General features: G+C 37.7%; 1 protein-coding gene across 1 annotated transcript in view; it reads right to left on the bottom strand.

Moving 5' to 3' along the window:
- Positions 1–16661, bottom strand: part of LOC115840646 (disintegrin and metalloproteinase domain-containing protein 18-like) — a 90307-nt gene that overhangs the window by 62626 nt on the left and 11020 nt on the right. The window contains exons 2-8 of the mRNA XM_060291642.2: positions 14621–14865; positions 13961–14037; positions 8309–8364; positions 5918–5996; positions 5485–5561; positions 4274–4451; positions 1776–1841 (exon numbers count right to left, since the gene is read on the bottom strand). Of these exons, the coding sequence (XP_060147625.1) occupies positions 1776–1841; positions 4274–4451; positions 5485–5561; positions 5918–5996; positions 8309–8364; positions 13961–14037; positions 14621–14675 (588 nt within the window). The 5' untranslated portion in view covers positions 14676–14865. The remainder of the gene's footprint in view (positions 1–1775; positions 1842–4273; positions 4452–5484; positions 5562–5917; positions 5997–8308; positions 8365–13960; positions 14038–14620; positions 14866–16661) is intronic.

The following is a 16661-nucleotide window of genomic DNA, read 5'->3' as shown; positions in this document are numbered from 1 at the left end:
CATGTTTACTGAAACATTATCCATAATTGAAACATTATTCACAATAGCCTAGATACGAAAACAACCTAAGTGCCCATCAACAGATGAATGAACAAAGAAAATGTGGTATATATGTGCAATGGAATATTACTCAGTCATTAAAAAGAAGGACATTCTCCCATTTGCTACCGCATGAGAAACCTGGAAGGCATTATGCTAAGTGAAATAAGCCAGCCAGAGAAAGACAAAAACTGTATGGTATCACTTATATGTAGAATCTAAAAAAAAAAGTCCAATTTCATAGAAACAGAGAAGAGAATTTTGGTTTCCAGAGGTGGAAATGGAGAAATGTAGGTCAAAGGGTACAACCTTTCAGTTATAAGAATAAGTTCTGAGGGTCTAATGTGCAGCACAGTGCCTGGAGTTAAAAATATGGTATTGTATACTTGAAAGTTGAAAGCAGATCTTTAGTCTTCTCACCACATACACACACACACACACACACACACACACGGATAAAAGAGTTAACTATGTGAGGTGATGAATGTGTTAATTATCTTGATCTTGGTAATCAATCCACAATGTACATGTACATCAAATCTTCACATTGTACAATTTAATTATATACAATCATATTTATCAATTATGCCTCAAAAAAGATGGAAAAATATTAACTGAATTGGTCAGATGGTAAATATCTGATACGTTCAAAGAAAACACTGTGACCAGAGAGGCTACAGCTGGTTAAAGAGAGGGCAAGGCAGTTAGGAGGTGTGGCCAAAGAGACCCTGGCCTAATCTGGGGATGAGGATGCAGGCAGACAACACTGGGCATCCTAGGCTAGTCTGGGGTTCTAATCGTATCTAAGTCACACTTAGAATTAAATATTTATATTTGAAAATAATTAGAAAATTCCATTACGTCTTTGAAGTTAAGGAAATTTTTAATTATGTTTAAAGAAAGAAGAGAGATAGACATCCTATATAACACAGGGAACTATATTCAATATCCCGTAATAAACCAGAATGGAAAACAATAAGAAAAAAAGAATGTCTATATGTGTATAACTGAGTGGCTTTGCTGTACAGCAGAGACTGGCCCAACATTGTAAATCAACCATACTTCAATAAAAAATAAATAACTAAATAAATAAAATAGAGCTTCCCTGGTGGCGCAGTGGTTAAGAATCCGCCTGCCAATGCAAGGGACACGGGTTCGAGCCCTGGTCCGGGAAGATCCCATATGCCGTGGAGCAACTAAGCCCGTGCGCCACAACTACTGAACCTGAGCTCTAGAGCCTCTGAGCCACAGTTACTGAAGCCCGCGTGCCTAGAGTCCGTGCTCCGCAACAAAAGAAGCCACTGCAATGAGAAGCCCACGCACAGCAACGAAGACCCAACACAGCCATAAATAAATAAATAAATAAATAAATTAATTTTAAAAAATAAAAAAGGAAATCTCTTTTTTTAAAAAAATTAAATAAATAAATAAAAATGTCTGGAGTCTCAAAGGTAAATTACCCCAAATCGGCAATTCCGTGTTTTAATTTTTCTATCAACATTTAGCAAAAAGTGTAGCTACCTTTCCATGATCATTAGAAATATTAATTTAGAAACCTGTAAGACAGCTAACAATATTAAACATTTCCATAAATTGGTTTCATAAAGTTAATACTCAGAAAAGTTTTAACATTTCAGCTGATGTTCTCTAGGTGATAGTAATAAACCATTAAGCTTTAAGAAAGAAAGAAAGAAAGAAAAGAGAGAGTGAGGGAAGGAGGGGAGAGTTTGACTTACCAAAGCTTTATCCACTATAATGTGCATTTCTAGATACTGGGGTAATAGTTCTGAAAGAGTTTTTTCCTGAAAGGAGAATTTATCAAATGTTAACATGTTTTGAATTTGTTAAGCACAGAGAGTGACATGTAAAGGAAGCAAAAAGGATGTATATAAAACCCTCAAGAGGACTTAACAATATAAATTAATTGTAAATCAGAAAATTTACTTGAAAACAGATTCCAGGTTTAAGGGAATCCCAGGGAGCCTGATAGCGTAAGGTGGGAGTCTAGGTACTCACTATTAATACTGCGTAAGAGAAAGTGAACAGCTCTGTAGTTCCAGAGCATAGGCTGCGTGCCCCACTTGATATGAGGTAATAATCCTTGATTGTGCCAAGTCAGTCAGCTACGAATCAACAATTTACTACATCGTCATTTAGTACTCTAATGGTAATTTCTACATGAGCTATATTTCTAACACATTGAGATACCATTTCACACACAGATATTTTAAAGAAACCAAAATTTCTTCCTTGACCCAAGTGCATTGGTAACTAAATCGAAGAGTAAGGAGGATACAAAGATTGGGTCTGTCATAAAATATCTTAGCTTACTATAAATAAACAGGCAAACAAACAAACTGGACTTGACAGTAGAGCCTAGGTTTATATTTCCATAGGGAAGCAAATTACGCCTGCATCTTATATATGTATATACTGAGATGCTGACTTTTTTCCTTTGTGTTCAACGTTAACTTTAAAGGTATTCTGTATTTTGGTTACCCTTACTGTGCCTGTATAAAAATATAAGTCAATGTTGACAACCATGTCTTCTGCATTGCAGCTTGATGGAGTATAATTATAAATTACGTGTGCACCATAACCAATTTCGAGCAGGTTTCTGCACAGTAGGTTTCATATTTTAATAACAGCATTGTTTTTATCCTATTTGCCTTTCCAAATTTATATTCTTATTTTCAAAATAATAAGTAAAAAATGTAACTTTGATACCTATGTTTTAAAACAAACTTATAATACTATTCACCATAATGTCAGGTGTCACTTTCAATAAAATGAACTTCAAAATTCATTTGTTTTTAATAGGTTATCTTTATTTCCTTTTGTAAAACTTTGTGTTCATTTAAAAAAGAAATAAGTATTGAATCATAGAATATTGCCAAAATAGCTCACTATATCTCATGTATCATTCACTCAGTTTCCCCCAGTGGTTACATGTTACAAAACTATAGTATGTTTTCAAAACCAGGATATTGACCTGGTACAGTGTGTATGTGTATATCTCTACATCATATTGTCATGTGTATGTTTACATAACCAGCACTGCAATCAAGATACAAAACTATTTTATCACCACAAAGATTTCCCTTGTTGCACCTGTTTAAAGTCAGATGAGATTATACAGTCAGAGGAAGAGAAAGAAAAAAGAATGGATAAAAATGAACAGAACCTCTTCTGTTCCTGTAGGGCACTTTCAAGCACACCAACATGCATATAATGGGAGTAACAGAAAGTGAGGGGATAGACAAAAGGGCAGAAAGGATCTTCAAAGAACTAATGGCCAAAAAGTTCCCAAATTTGATGAAAAAAACATTAATTTAAACATCCAAGAAGCTTAATGAACTCCAAGTAGGATAAACTCAAAGGGATCCCCTCAAAGGTACATCATAAGAAAACTGTCATAAGGCAAAGACAGAGGCTCTTGAAAGAATCAACAAAGAAGGGACTCATCATGTACAAGGAATCCTCAATAAGATGAATAATATTTGATTCTTCATCAGAGACCATGGAGTCCAAAAGACGGGGAACTGAAATATTCAAAGTGATGAAAGAAAGAATTCTATATTCAGCCTACAAGTAAATTAAGAGAGTTTAATAATATACAAATGAGTAAGTATTCTAGAAAGATATGTCCCAGTAGTACGTAAAGCTATATGTCAAAATATTAAAAGTAATTTTACCAGGGTAGTGGTAACTATTCTTCCTATATTCCTAAATTTTATTCAATAATATGCATTTTTGTTGGAATAAAAATGGAAAACAAGAAATATTACATTATACATCATACAACAATAAGCTTGACACACATTATTGCATATTTCCATGTATTTTAGATGGAATATGGATGTTTCATTTACTGCTGTAGAAAAAAGATACCAAATTTTATATTACTACTCAACAGCTAAGTAGTTCCTTTTCATGATTTTTTTTTTTTTTTTTTTTTTTTTTTTTTTTGCGGTACACGGGCCTCTCACTGTTGTGGTCTCTCCCGTTGCAGAGCACAGGCTCCAGATGCACAGGCTCAGCGGCCATGGCTCACGGACCCAGCCGCTCCGCGGCATGTGGGATCTTCCCGGACCAGGGCACGAACCCGTGTCCCCTGCATCAGCAGGCAGACTCTCAACCACTGCACCACCAGGGAAGCCCCCTTTTCATGATTAACACAATTCTACATAAGTAATTTTATAGTGTGTCATAACATCCAAATTGTCTCAGTTACCTGTGAGTTTAAATGGACTTTATAGGGCTGGTCTTTCTGCCAAATATTGCTGTAATTTTCTGCTAACATTGGCATATCTGGATTGTCATTTTTCACTTGATAAATTATGTGCTCGAACCTTGCTGAAGATTCCAATGGCTCAATTCCATAGCTGATATTTTCAAACTGAAGAAATCCCCTGAATATTTAGAAAGCAGTGATATAAAAATCCTGCCTATGATCCCATCAGACCTATAATCCAAAGTGTTGTAAGAAATGAGAAACCATAATGAGGTACATGCATTAAACCCACTCTCTTTCCCTGCCTTTTTTCAGCTACCATTAGTAACTGAGTAACCACATCTGCGTCAGTTTTTCTCACGTATTAAAAAACTAAATATACTGAAAAGTATTTTGTATTTTCTGTATAGTAGTGACATTCATTCAAGATGTATTAATTAAGGCCAAGTATTTGCTGGGAACCAAGACATTTGTTGAGAATTCCAAGAATAAAAAGTTCCTATTCTTACAGGGGTTAGAATAAGAGAAAATGGATATATAGAGTGGAGATCTAAAAAGATTAATATGCAGGAAAACCACATTCAGAGAATGTCAGTTTTCTGAGTTGATATGAATAAATTCTGGAAATCAGGCAACCAAAAGCAAAAGGAAGTTAGGAAGAGATTTTTGCTCTGCTCTGGACCTGTCTTCATCTGATAAACTCACCACCTTCTTCCTGCCACTATCAATGACAAAAATCACTTATCCCTGCCCTTTTACCTCTGAGGTATCTTCTCAATTAGTCATTTTACGTCTGATACCAAGTACACCTACACTGAGAGCATACAATATGTGCTTAGTTAAGCAACTAATTAATGTCATTTTCCATAACTGTTCCAGATAACTGATAGATAATACAACAGTAACATCTAGGGAGATGTTCTAAAGGATTTGGGTGGGGGGCTGTTTGTTTTGTTTTACTGCATCTATCTCTTTCTGCTCAATATCTTGAAAATATCTCCAGTCAGGATTCCCTTGAATGATTTCAATTGGCATGATTAAGGTCCATTTATTAATGTTAATATTATTAATAAAAGTAAGGCCATCATGAAGAAAACATTCAGATTTGAATTCTCCTTAAATATCCCAGATTTGTGTTTTGCGGCCACTAAGTTTCATTTTAAAGTATATCCTAAGTTTTCATGTATAAATAGCCTCTAAAATGCTATTACCTGAGTCCAGAACAGATGCTGAGTGTCACGACTGAATTTGGAAAATCTGCAACGTATCCTTGGTAATGGCAATGCATCTGAAAAACAGTACAGAGTGGCAAATAAATAAATTATTTATGCATAAAAGTGTATTGGCAAACATTATAAATATTCAAAACATTAAAACAGTTGAAAATAATAAGATTGTGTATCATACAGATTTACTAAAATTGATTTTCAAGGAAAATAAGTATTTGACAACTCTCTTTACTTTGTACCACCTAGGTGCCCATGACTGTTCTCTAGGTCTGGATTTCATCTCTATCATACATGGAATGTGGAATAAAATTGTATGAAACTGCCAACATGGAACAAACATATCCCAGTGGTAATAATATGTCCACTTCAATAAGGAAACGTGTGATAATAAATGTCTAAGACACCTGGGTCTTACCTTAAAATATGAAGACTCAGAATGCAAAGATCCAGTTTCATTATATGTATAAACCAAAAAGTTCTGGGATACGAATGAGCTAGAAAAAACAAAAATAAAAAACTGGTTGAATCATGAATTTATTATGAACATAAACATTAAAATAATTAAAAAAAAGTGAAATATATGATTCATATAATAATATTCCTTAACTAGAGTAATTTTAGCATGCCATAACAGTGTAAATTCATAGAACTATTGACTCAGAGAGTTTAGGATTTCTTAACACTGGAATAGACTTTGAATCCTCCATATCAGATATTCGTGTGTGTGCCTGCCTGTGTCTCCATTCAACAAGATTTACTGAGTGTCAATGATCTGACAGATCCTCTTCCAGGCACTGGGATACAGCAGTAAACAAAAGAGAAAACCACGGGTCTTCACGGCAGTGAGAGACACATACGTTAGTACATTAGGTGATGATAAATAAGGCCCAGGGTGGCAGGAGGTTGGTTGCAAATGTAGACAGGATGGCATGGAAAGGCTCACTGAACTGATAAGTAAAGACCTGAAAACAAGCCACTTGGATTTGCACAGAAATGTTATTCCGGACAAAGCAAGGAGAAAATGCAAAGACCCTGAGGCAGAGATATGTTTTGTGTTTACAAAGAACATCTGGGGGCAGTGCCTGTGGTGAAGCGTGGAGTGAAGACAAGAGCCCACAGTAAGAGACGGTGTCACCGAGATGAGAAGCCATTGGAAGAGTCTGAGCAGATTAAGAACGGGTCAGACCAGCATTTTAATAGGATCAGACTGAATGCTGTGTTGAAAACCATCTGTAGGACAAATAAGCAGAAACAGAGTGATCAGCTAGGTTATTACAGTCATCCAGGCAAGACATGACGGTGGCTTGAGCTAGGATTGCAGCAGCGGTGGAGGTCCCATTCTGGATGCATTTTGAAGGCAGATCGCATGGGATTTAATAATCCATTGGATGTGGGGGGAAAACAAAAGAAAAAAAAGATGTCAGGAATGACCCTAACATTTTTGTTCTGAGAAACTGGAAGAGTAGAGGTGCAATTTACTGAGATAATTGTGGGAAAGACAAATTTTGGAAAAGGATCAGAAGTACATTTTAGACACATTAAATATGAGAATTCTCATAACCTCTTGGTTATCAAATAAGTAGTCAAATAAATGAATATGGAGAGGAAAAAAGTAGAGATACAAGTTGGGAGTAATCAATACATAAATGGTATTAAATCCATAGGAGTAGATGAAATAACTGGGTGATTGAGTATAGCTAGGGGAAAAAACAAACAAACAAGATTTAAGAATAGCACCATGGAGAACTCGAAGACTGAAGAGATGAGGAGGAATCTAGAAAACAAACAAACAAAACAAAATCTGAGAAAGAGTCAGCACAGTGTAAGAGTTAAACACGGGAGTCTGCGGTACCCTGGAAGCCAAATGAAGAAACTATTATATGGAGGAGACACTGCTCAGCTATACACAATGCGGCCGATTGGTCAAGAAAAATGAAGAGTAAAAAATAACTGGCATTTAGAAACATGAGGATCTTGGATGATCTTATCAAAAAACACTTTTAATGGAATGGTAGCGACATTAAAGACCAACATGAGTTTAACGATCATGAATTACAAGAGAATAGTCATGAGTTAAGTGAGAACAATTTTCTCCAGGCTTGTTCAACTACAAAGATGCAGGCAGACAAAATGCAGTTGTGATAAATATATATTTTCAAAGATGAAGGCAGAGAAGAGGCTGTTTGAGTCCATTTATATAAAATGTTGAGAAAACACAAATTAAGAGACAGGAAATAGATTGCTTGTTGCCTGGAGTAGTGGCTGATGACAGGGATTAAATATGAAATGGCACAATGGGTCTTAGGTGGGGAATTAAATGTTCTAAAACTGATTTATGGTTGATAATTGTAATACTATATTAAAATCACTGAATTATACATTTCAGAGTTTTATGATTTTATATATATATATAATTTACCAAATAAAGTTGTTAAAAATAAATACATATACAATTAATACCTCCATACAAAGTATGCCGCTAGTTAAATTTTCCACCAATAACCACATGATATGTACACATGTTTGATTTCACATCGGATATACTTGATACACAGCTTGCAGTTCTTGGGTTCAATGGCTTTATACTCTTATTTATACGTAACTTATTTCTTAATTTGAAAATAACAAGCTGGAATATACAAATGCAAAGTTCTCATAGACTTCATATTCAAGACGTAATGAATCCTAAACTGAAAAACTGACCAATTAAACAGCCTACATTTCACTGCATTCTTGAATTTAAATAGTGTACAAAAATATTTTTTAAAAAGTAAATTCTCAGCTTTAAGGGAAAATCATATCTTACTGTTTCCTGAGATGCAGAGTGTATGGTTTTTTATCAATTGTAATGATATAAGTCACCTAAAATAAAGCAAATAAAGACGATTTAGTAAATCATAAATATATAAAGTAAAAGAGTATTTTTCACTCAAGTCAAAAAAGACTCACCCAATCCATTTTATAAAAGAATATATTCTTCAGAATTTATTGTTCTAAATAGTAAAAATTTTAAATTTTTCTAATAAATTCAGGATGAGGGTGATAAATTTACTGTAGGGATGGCTTTTGAAAAGAATAAATGAAAACTCTATTTTGAAAAAAATATAATTTTACCATTTATTAATACTAGATTTTAATTGTTTATATTTAGAAAAAACATATTTACCCTTAGCCAAAATGAATGAGGAATGGCTGTAGGCTTACATTCTACACCGAATATAATGAAACAATAGCAAGTTTATAAATACATATATACATACTAACAAACACTAGAGCCACTTTGCAATGCTTCACATATAAACTGGGAGGAAAACAGACCTGAGAGAATGAAGCTAGCGAGGAACGCTGCAGCTCCAGGACTACGAGCTCTGATACTACAGGAACTAAATTATAATGGTCCTCATTACCTTGACATGATGGCATCCAGGAACAGGAAGTGTACACGGTACACAGTAAAGCAGGTTGATTTTATAAGATCATCAGGAGGGTGAGAAAGTGTCTAGCTAAATTGAATTTTATATAGTAGAACAACATAGGCTTGAAATCCACCCTTTGCCATTTAACACAATGTGATCAACAGAGGTACGTCCATCCACTTGGCCATATCCTATTGGTTGGAAGGAAGTCACAGGTCTTTCCCACACTCATAGTGAGACAGGCTGGGACCTGGGACCCTTTGCTGCAGTGCAAAGGATACACCTGGATATCCTGTATCCTGGATACACCTCTCCTGGAGCAACAAATACAAAGAAACTGTATGGGACTAAAAATAACTGCATGCCAGATGTAGAGAATGGACTTGAGGACATGGGGAGGGGGAAGGGTAAGTTGGGACGAAGTAAGAGAGTGGCATGGACATATATACACTACCAAATGTAAAATAGATAGCTAGTGGGAAGCAGCTGCATAGCACAGGTAGATCAGCTCAGTGCTCTGTGACCACCTAGAGGGGTTGGGATAGGGAGGGTGGGAGGGAGACGCAAGAGGGAGGAGATATGGGGATATATGTATATGTATAGCTGATTCACTTTATTATACAGCAGAAACTAACACACCACTGTAAAGCAATTATACTCCAATGAAGATGTTAAAAAAAAAAAAACTGCGTGTATGCCTTAGTTGGGGCAAATTCCAGCTGCCACTTTTGAAGAGCCTGGAGCAAAAACAGGGTGTTGGGAGCAAAAGGGCGGTACTGAGCATGCACCCTGCACACACCACCACCTAAGGGGTGGGCAAAACACCTAAGCCCCCCCTCTGGCCTGACCCATAGACACACCCCTACCCTCGCCCCATATAAGGAACAAGCCTGCCCTACCTCCTGGAGTGAGCAAGAAAGGGGACCTGTTTGTTCTCCCGCCTCTGCTGCAGCAGGGGCCCCAGTAAAGCCTTGCCTGAATTTCTTGTCTGGCCTCTGATCAATTTCTATTGATTGGGGAAGGCCAAGAGCCCTGGTTGGTAACAATAGGTGGAGCTTATTCAACCATGAACACCAGATGGTAAGAATCACTTGGGTAAATTAGGGTCTGTCCAACACCATGGGCAAAGAACAACTGGGGAGCTGAGGAATAAAACCCACAGCTCACATGGTGCTGGGAGATATTCAAGGTCTGATCAACCAGAGGAGAAGAATGTCACTGAACACTCATGCCATCCACTAGAGATCACAGAAGGGTCAAATTTTAGTGTTAAGGAGAAACTAATCTTAGAGTAAAGGCCACTCTAAACATTCATCCTTAAGATATGACAAGGCAGCATGAAATTGTCTATCTGATTCATAAGTAACTTAATTGCCTGCCAAAACAAAGTATAGCACATTTTAAAGGAAGCCCACAAAATCAAGCAATCAACCAAATAAAATTAGCAAGGTTAATACAATCAAAAACAATTATACACAGGGATATGAAATCAGTCTGATGGCAGGATAAGAGCTTCCTGCCTTATCCTCCCACAGATACACCAAACATACGCCTCACGTGGATTGATGCCCTGTGAGAGAAATCCAGAAAGTTGCACAGTGACTCCTCAACACTGGGTGACTGAGAAAGTACCCACTGTGAAAGTGGGTAGGAAAGGCTGATACACACACGCACCACAAAACCCACCCCTGGCAAAGTGCTTACAATCAGGAGGGAACCCTGAACTCTCAGTATGCCCCTCAGAACCAAAAGGTTTGGACCAGGCATCCAGCAGCACAACTTTTAAGGCTGCCACCCAAGGGACTGGCTTCCAAATAACTTAGTTCAGAGAGCCACTGGGACTTGACATCCCTAATTCCTCAGACCCCCATTAAACAGAGGCAGTTTTTAAATGTGTGCATGAGCACTTCCCATAGTTCCCCCCCCACCCCGGGGTGCATCATAGAGGGAGCAGACAAAAAGCACCCAGCTCCTACTTTCTCCCTGGAAGGAGTTTGACTGCACACTTTTCCAGCTGCAGCTCGAGGGTCCAGCTTCTAATCAGACTACATGTGGGTGCTGATAGGGATCCTCCCAGGAGCCTGAAAGGGCCGATGGGCACTTCCCTTGACGACTCCCCCAGGCTCAATCCAACAATAAAACCAAGTCTCCAGTTTCTTCCTGACAGGACCTTGTCTACACATCTAGAATCTCAACTTTTTTTTTAATTGAAGTATACTGATGTACAATATTATATGTTACAGGTACAATACAGTGATTCATAATTTTTAAAGGCTGTACTCCATTTCTACTTATTATAACATATTGGCTATAGAACCTCAACTTTTAACGCTGCCACCTGAAGGTTTGGATCCCATACCACCTAGTTCTGAGATCTGACGGGGCTCAGCATTCAGACTCCCCAGATTCATCTTAAGAGAAGATTTTTATACGGAAGGGCAAGCACTTCCAAGGACCATCTCCCTGGGCTTAGGGCAGAGGGAACAGGAAAAAACACAAGGGTCCCAACTTCTCTGTGCAAAGGGCTTGAGTGCATACTTCCTCAGCTGCTGCTTGAGGGTTGAGCTTCTAAATAGCTTGCACCAGGGAGCTGACAGGGTACATAAATAGTAGTCCTCTGGGGACTTGAACAGATGTGAGGAAATTCCCTGTGCTTTCTCTCTCTGACTCATCCCAACTATAGAGCTAATTCTCCAGCTTCTCCCTCAATGAAATTTGTCCACACATCTAGTGCCCCACCTTACACAGCTGCCACTAGAGGAACTGGCTACGAAGTCACCTAGTAATGGGAGCTCTCCTGGACCAGAGAGAACAAAAGAGGTGAAAGAAGTAACATTATCTCTGCAGATGACATGATCTCATGTATAGAAAACCCTAAAGACTACGTCAAAAAGCTATCAGAATTAATAAATGAATTCAGTAAAGTTTTAAGACACAAGATCAAAATACAAAAATCAGTTGTGTTTCTATATACTGACAATGAACTACCAGAAAGAAAATTAAGAAAACAATACCATTTACAATAACATCAAAAGACAAAACATTTAAGAACAAATTTAGCCAAGAAGGTGAAAAACGTATCCAGTAAAAACTAAAAAACAATCATGAATAAAATTAGAGAAGACACAGATAAATATATATTCCGTGTTTATGGATTGAAAGGATTAATATTGTAAAATTTTCCATACTACCCAAAGTGATCTGCAGATTCAGTGCAATCCCTATCAAAAATGCCAATGTCATTTTCCACAGAAATAGAGAAAACAATCCTAAAATGTATATGGAACCACAAAAGAGCCTTAATAGCTTAAACAATCTTGAAAAAGAAGAGCAAAGCCAGAGACATCACACCTTGTGATTTCAAACAATATTACAAGGCTGTAGTAATCAAACAGTATCTTACCAGCATAAAAACAGACACGTAGATGAATGCACCACAACAACATAACTTTATACCTAAAGCAACTAGAAAAAGAAGAACAGAAACCCAAAATCAGTAGAAGGAAATAAATCATAAAGATCAGAGCAGAAATAAATGAAATAGAGACAAAAAAAAAAACAATAGAAAGATCAATGAAACTAAAACTTGTTCTTTGAAAAGATAAGCAAAACTGATAAACATTTAGACAGACTCATCAAGAAAAAAGGGGAGAGGGCCCAAATCAATAAAATCAGAAATGAAAAAGGAGTTGTAACTGACACTACAGAAATACAAAGGACCATGAGAGTATTACAAACAACTATAAGCCAACAAAATGGACAACCTAGAAGAAATGGACAAATTCTTTGAAAGGTACAATCTCCCAAGACTGAACCAGGAAGAAATAGAAAATATGAACAGACCATTTACCAGTAGTGAGCTCTACAGAGATTTCAAAACACTTCATGTCCTGCATCATTGTGATAACTGAAGTAAACAACTTGAAGCTTAAAGTGATCATGCAATGACAATATACATACAAACAGAAGTAAATCAGAAAAAAAAGAAAAGAAACTTTTATGCAAACAGTTTTCAACAGAAAGTAGTTTATTTATAATGGAATCAGAGTCATAAATTAAAATTTGGATTCCATGTCCTAAACTTATAACTTTGACTCCCTCAACTGAACATTTGTAATCCTCTTTCTCATATATATAAGAAAATATATGTAATATTTCAAAAGGTTAATGTGAGAATTAAATGAGACTAGTATATGAAAATACTTCTCTAAAGGAAATTATTTTATCATGATTTTCAAGTACAATTTCACATTTAATTTTTATTACAGTGATTCAGCAGTAGAAGAGAATCATGATAGGTTCCAATACTGTATGTCAAAATAGAGTTAATGGAGTCTTAATTTTTTTACTTACTCTTATTTCAAAAATTGTTCCTTCAAACTGAAAAATTTTCCCAGGGTTTCTATATATTGACCACACCACTTTAACCACATGAAAATCTAAACCCCTGTATTGTGACTTCTAGTTTTTAATCTAAAACATTATAATTATGCCAATTTGAAGTATATTAATCAAGAAAATATTCAAGATGGAGTGTCTTAAATTTAATCAGTTTTTAATAGCAGGTACGCATTTTTCAACTTTTTTTCCAGTTAATATTTATTTACTGACAATGTTTTCATCATAATCAGGCAAATGTGACATTTTTATTTTTCCTTTTCTTTTTTTTCTTTGGCATTACTTCTAATAAGTCTGATGCTTCTGGGTCAAAACTTGCAGGTCTAAACCTTGCTCAAGACCATTTTCTCTGTCACTTTAACAGTGGCCATTAATAATTTTTTTCATAAATTTCATTGTCATGCTTATTTAATATTGATTTTTTTCTACGAGTATGATTCCTGAAAAGTGTTTACTATTTCTTGAAAATTGTGAACAAATAGGTCAGAAGAGCCTGAGAGATGAAGAGAAGGGCACAAGAGTTAGCAATGAAAATATGTTGCTTTGCAAGTGAATACAAATCAGTAGGATCTGATTCAATACAAAGGTAAAGAAAAATCGTCTTAAACTTTTAAATTATAAAACTAATATCCTTGATCATTCACCTGCTTCTCTGAATCTTCACTCTCATTCGACCTCATCTTCTGTGGAACTGTGACATACAGGAATATTCCCTCAGAATCTGTAGTAAGAAAATGGGATTTTTTGCAACAGTGCTCTCAGTCAAGCTTGGGTTCTTAAGTTTGAGTCCATGGTGGGGTCCACAATTGTAAGTCAATTTATCTACATGTGTTTACCCTCCTTCTTGGTCCACAGATTTCAATAGATTTTCAATGGCACACTGAAAATGGCTAAGATACAAACAAGTGAACAGAAATTAGCCATTGCAGTTCTATAGGACCATCCTGTTCGTTTCCATAACCGCATTGGGACCTGTTTCTCTCGGGTCTCTGAGGAATACATCCAGGGCAGTGCCGAACCTCGTATATCCTCTGGCCACAGAGTGGGTGACCCAGAAGGACCCTCAGCTGCTGAGACACTGGACCCTTGATGCAGAGAGTGGACTCCTTGGCTAACATCTTCCTTCCCCTGCCCTGGTCAGGGGTGGGTGGCGTAGGGGTGGGGTGTGGGAGGAAAGCACCGGCAGGGAATCTGGGAAAGGGGCGGTAGGGGTCCCAGAGCTACAGGAATTGCTGCCCAGGAAGAGCCCAGCCCTGCTCAGAAGCCAAAGGAGGGAGAAGGAAGTCGGGGCTCCGCGGTCTTACCCTGGAGAGCGTGTAGCCCTCCAAGCTCAGCAAGCAGGGCAACGAGGAGGAACATCGCTGGGCGGGGCGCTGGAAGCACGGCCAAGGTCAGAGACCGTTGGGCAGCCGTGAGGCTCGCGGGCAGCAGCAGTCAGGGGTTCAGCGCGCTAGGCCCCCGGGCCCTGGGGGTGAGGACCAGGGCCTCGCAGTCGCTTTCAGCTGTGCTGGCTCATCCTTGGGCATCCTGGGTGACTGGGCACTCGAGGCTGGGAGAAGAAACAGCAGACAAAAGCCTAAGGGTCTGCGCACAGCTAGTTTGTGGTGACTAAGTGTACGTCTTTTTTTTTTTTTTTTTTACATCTTTATTGGAGTATAATTGCTTTACAGTGGTGTGTTAGTTTCTGCTTTATAACAAAGTGAATCAGTTATACATATACATATGTTCCCATATTTTAAATGCTTCAGTAGGGATAAAGGGGCAAATAAGCATTATTTGCTTTTCCGGGGAAGTTTCTGGTAGTTTCCTTTCTCCATGTTACAGTTTTCTGACAACGTTTATTTACTGTGGTGGAAGAGAAAGAGGAAAATAGGCATATTTACTATTTTTTACAAGAAATTTTCTACTTAAATCGTGTTACTGCCGACTTAATAAAATCTTTGCAAACAAAGAAAAATAAAGAATATTGAACTCGATCCTGGATAAGGAAATAAAAAGCACAATTCTTCAACTGTGGGCCTATTCTTACAATGTTAGATTATAATCTGTTGAGGAAAGGGAAAGAAAACTTTGAAACGTACCCTAAGTGTGTCTTGTTAACAGTTACTGTTAGAACCGTAAAAAGGAAGCTTTAGAAATGGGAATGCCAGCAAGACAAACTCAGAGGGGAAAAGTGACACCACTGCAGAAGACAGAACATGTAATTGTCTTTGAATTTTCTGACAAATATTTTAAGCTACTCACGCTCAAAACCTAACTCAACTTCTGCCTGCCACTCACCCACACCTTCCTTTATCCCAGTACACTCCACAGCAAGGATGTATAGTACCAACAGTTGCAAAAATAAACTCTGCTCAGCTCTAAAACTGCAACCTGCTAGGTAGTAGTACTCCTGGGAAACTGATTCTGAGAAATTATGATTAAATTAGGCAGGACAGTGATCACAATGGCCCCAAATAAGTTAGTGGCAAAGGGGATGAGGGAAAGTTATGGTAGAATCATCCCGATGTGTATTATTTTTACCACAGAGTTCACCCACTTAAAGCACACAGGTGAATGATTGTAGGGTTTTTAGTGTATTCACAGATATGTGCAACCATTACCACAGTCAATTTCAGTTCCCTCATCTCAAAAACAAGTCCTCTACCCTTTAGTTATTACCATCACCCACCCCAGCTTTTCAATCCCCACCCCCACTTTCAGCAGTAAACAACCACTAATCTTAGTCTCTCTAGATGTCCCTGTTCTGGATGTTTCATACAAAGGCATAATACGTGGTTTTTGTGACTGGCTTTAGTCACTTAGCATAACGGTTCCAAGGTTCATCCACGTGGTAGCAATATCAGTGCTTCCTTTTTGTGGCTGAATACTATCCCATTGTATGGACGGACCACATCTCGTGTATCCATTCATCATTTGCTCATTTGGAGAAAGAAACTCTTGGTCTTTGTGATGAGATGCTCCCACCCCTGACCCAGGAGCACCTTCATTTATATGGATGGAAATTCTGTAGGTCCTAATTAGACTCCAGGTAGGCTGATGGATCTCTAACCCACAAATAATGCTTTGAGGTGTGCAGAAGTGCACCCATCTCAGGAAGAGGGAGATGAAGAGAGGGGGCACTGAAGCAAGAAACTGTCACCCAGAAAAGCTCAGCTTCAGTCAGGAAAGAGCAGCAAGTCTGGGTTCCTTCAAAGGACAAAGAAAGATGTATTCTAGAGCTCAATTTCCACAAGGGCAGGGAAGTATCACCTGGAGACAGAACAGTTATCTATGACCAGGAACTCAGTGTGAGCAACTCCTTGAAGATAGAATGGATGCTAGTGACTCTGAGGGCTCTGGGGC

This window comes from Globicephala melas, chromosome 21, assembly GCF_963455315.2.
Source record: "Globicephala melas chromosome 21, mGloMel1.2, whole genome shotgun sequence".
In the NCBI taxonomy this organism is placed as follows: Eukaryota; Metazoa; Chordata; class Mammalia; order Artiodactyla; family Delphinidae; genus Globicephala; species Globicephala melas.
The sequence above is the reverse complement of the archived record's forward strand: the minus strand, read 5'-3'. Positions and strand labels throughout refer to the sequence as shown.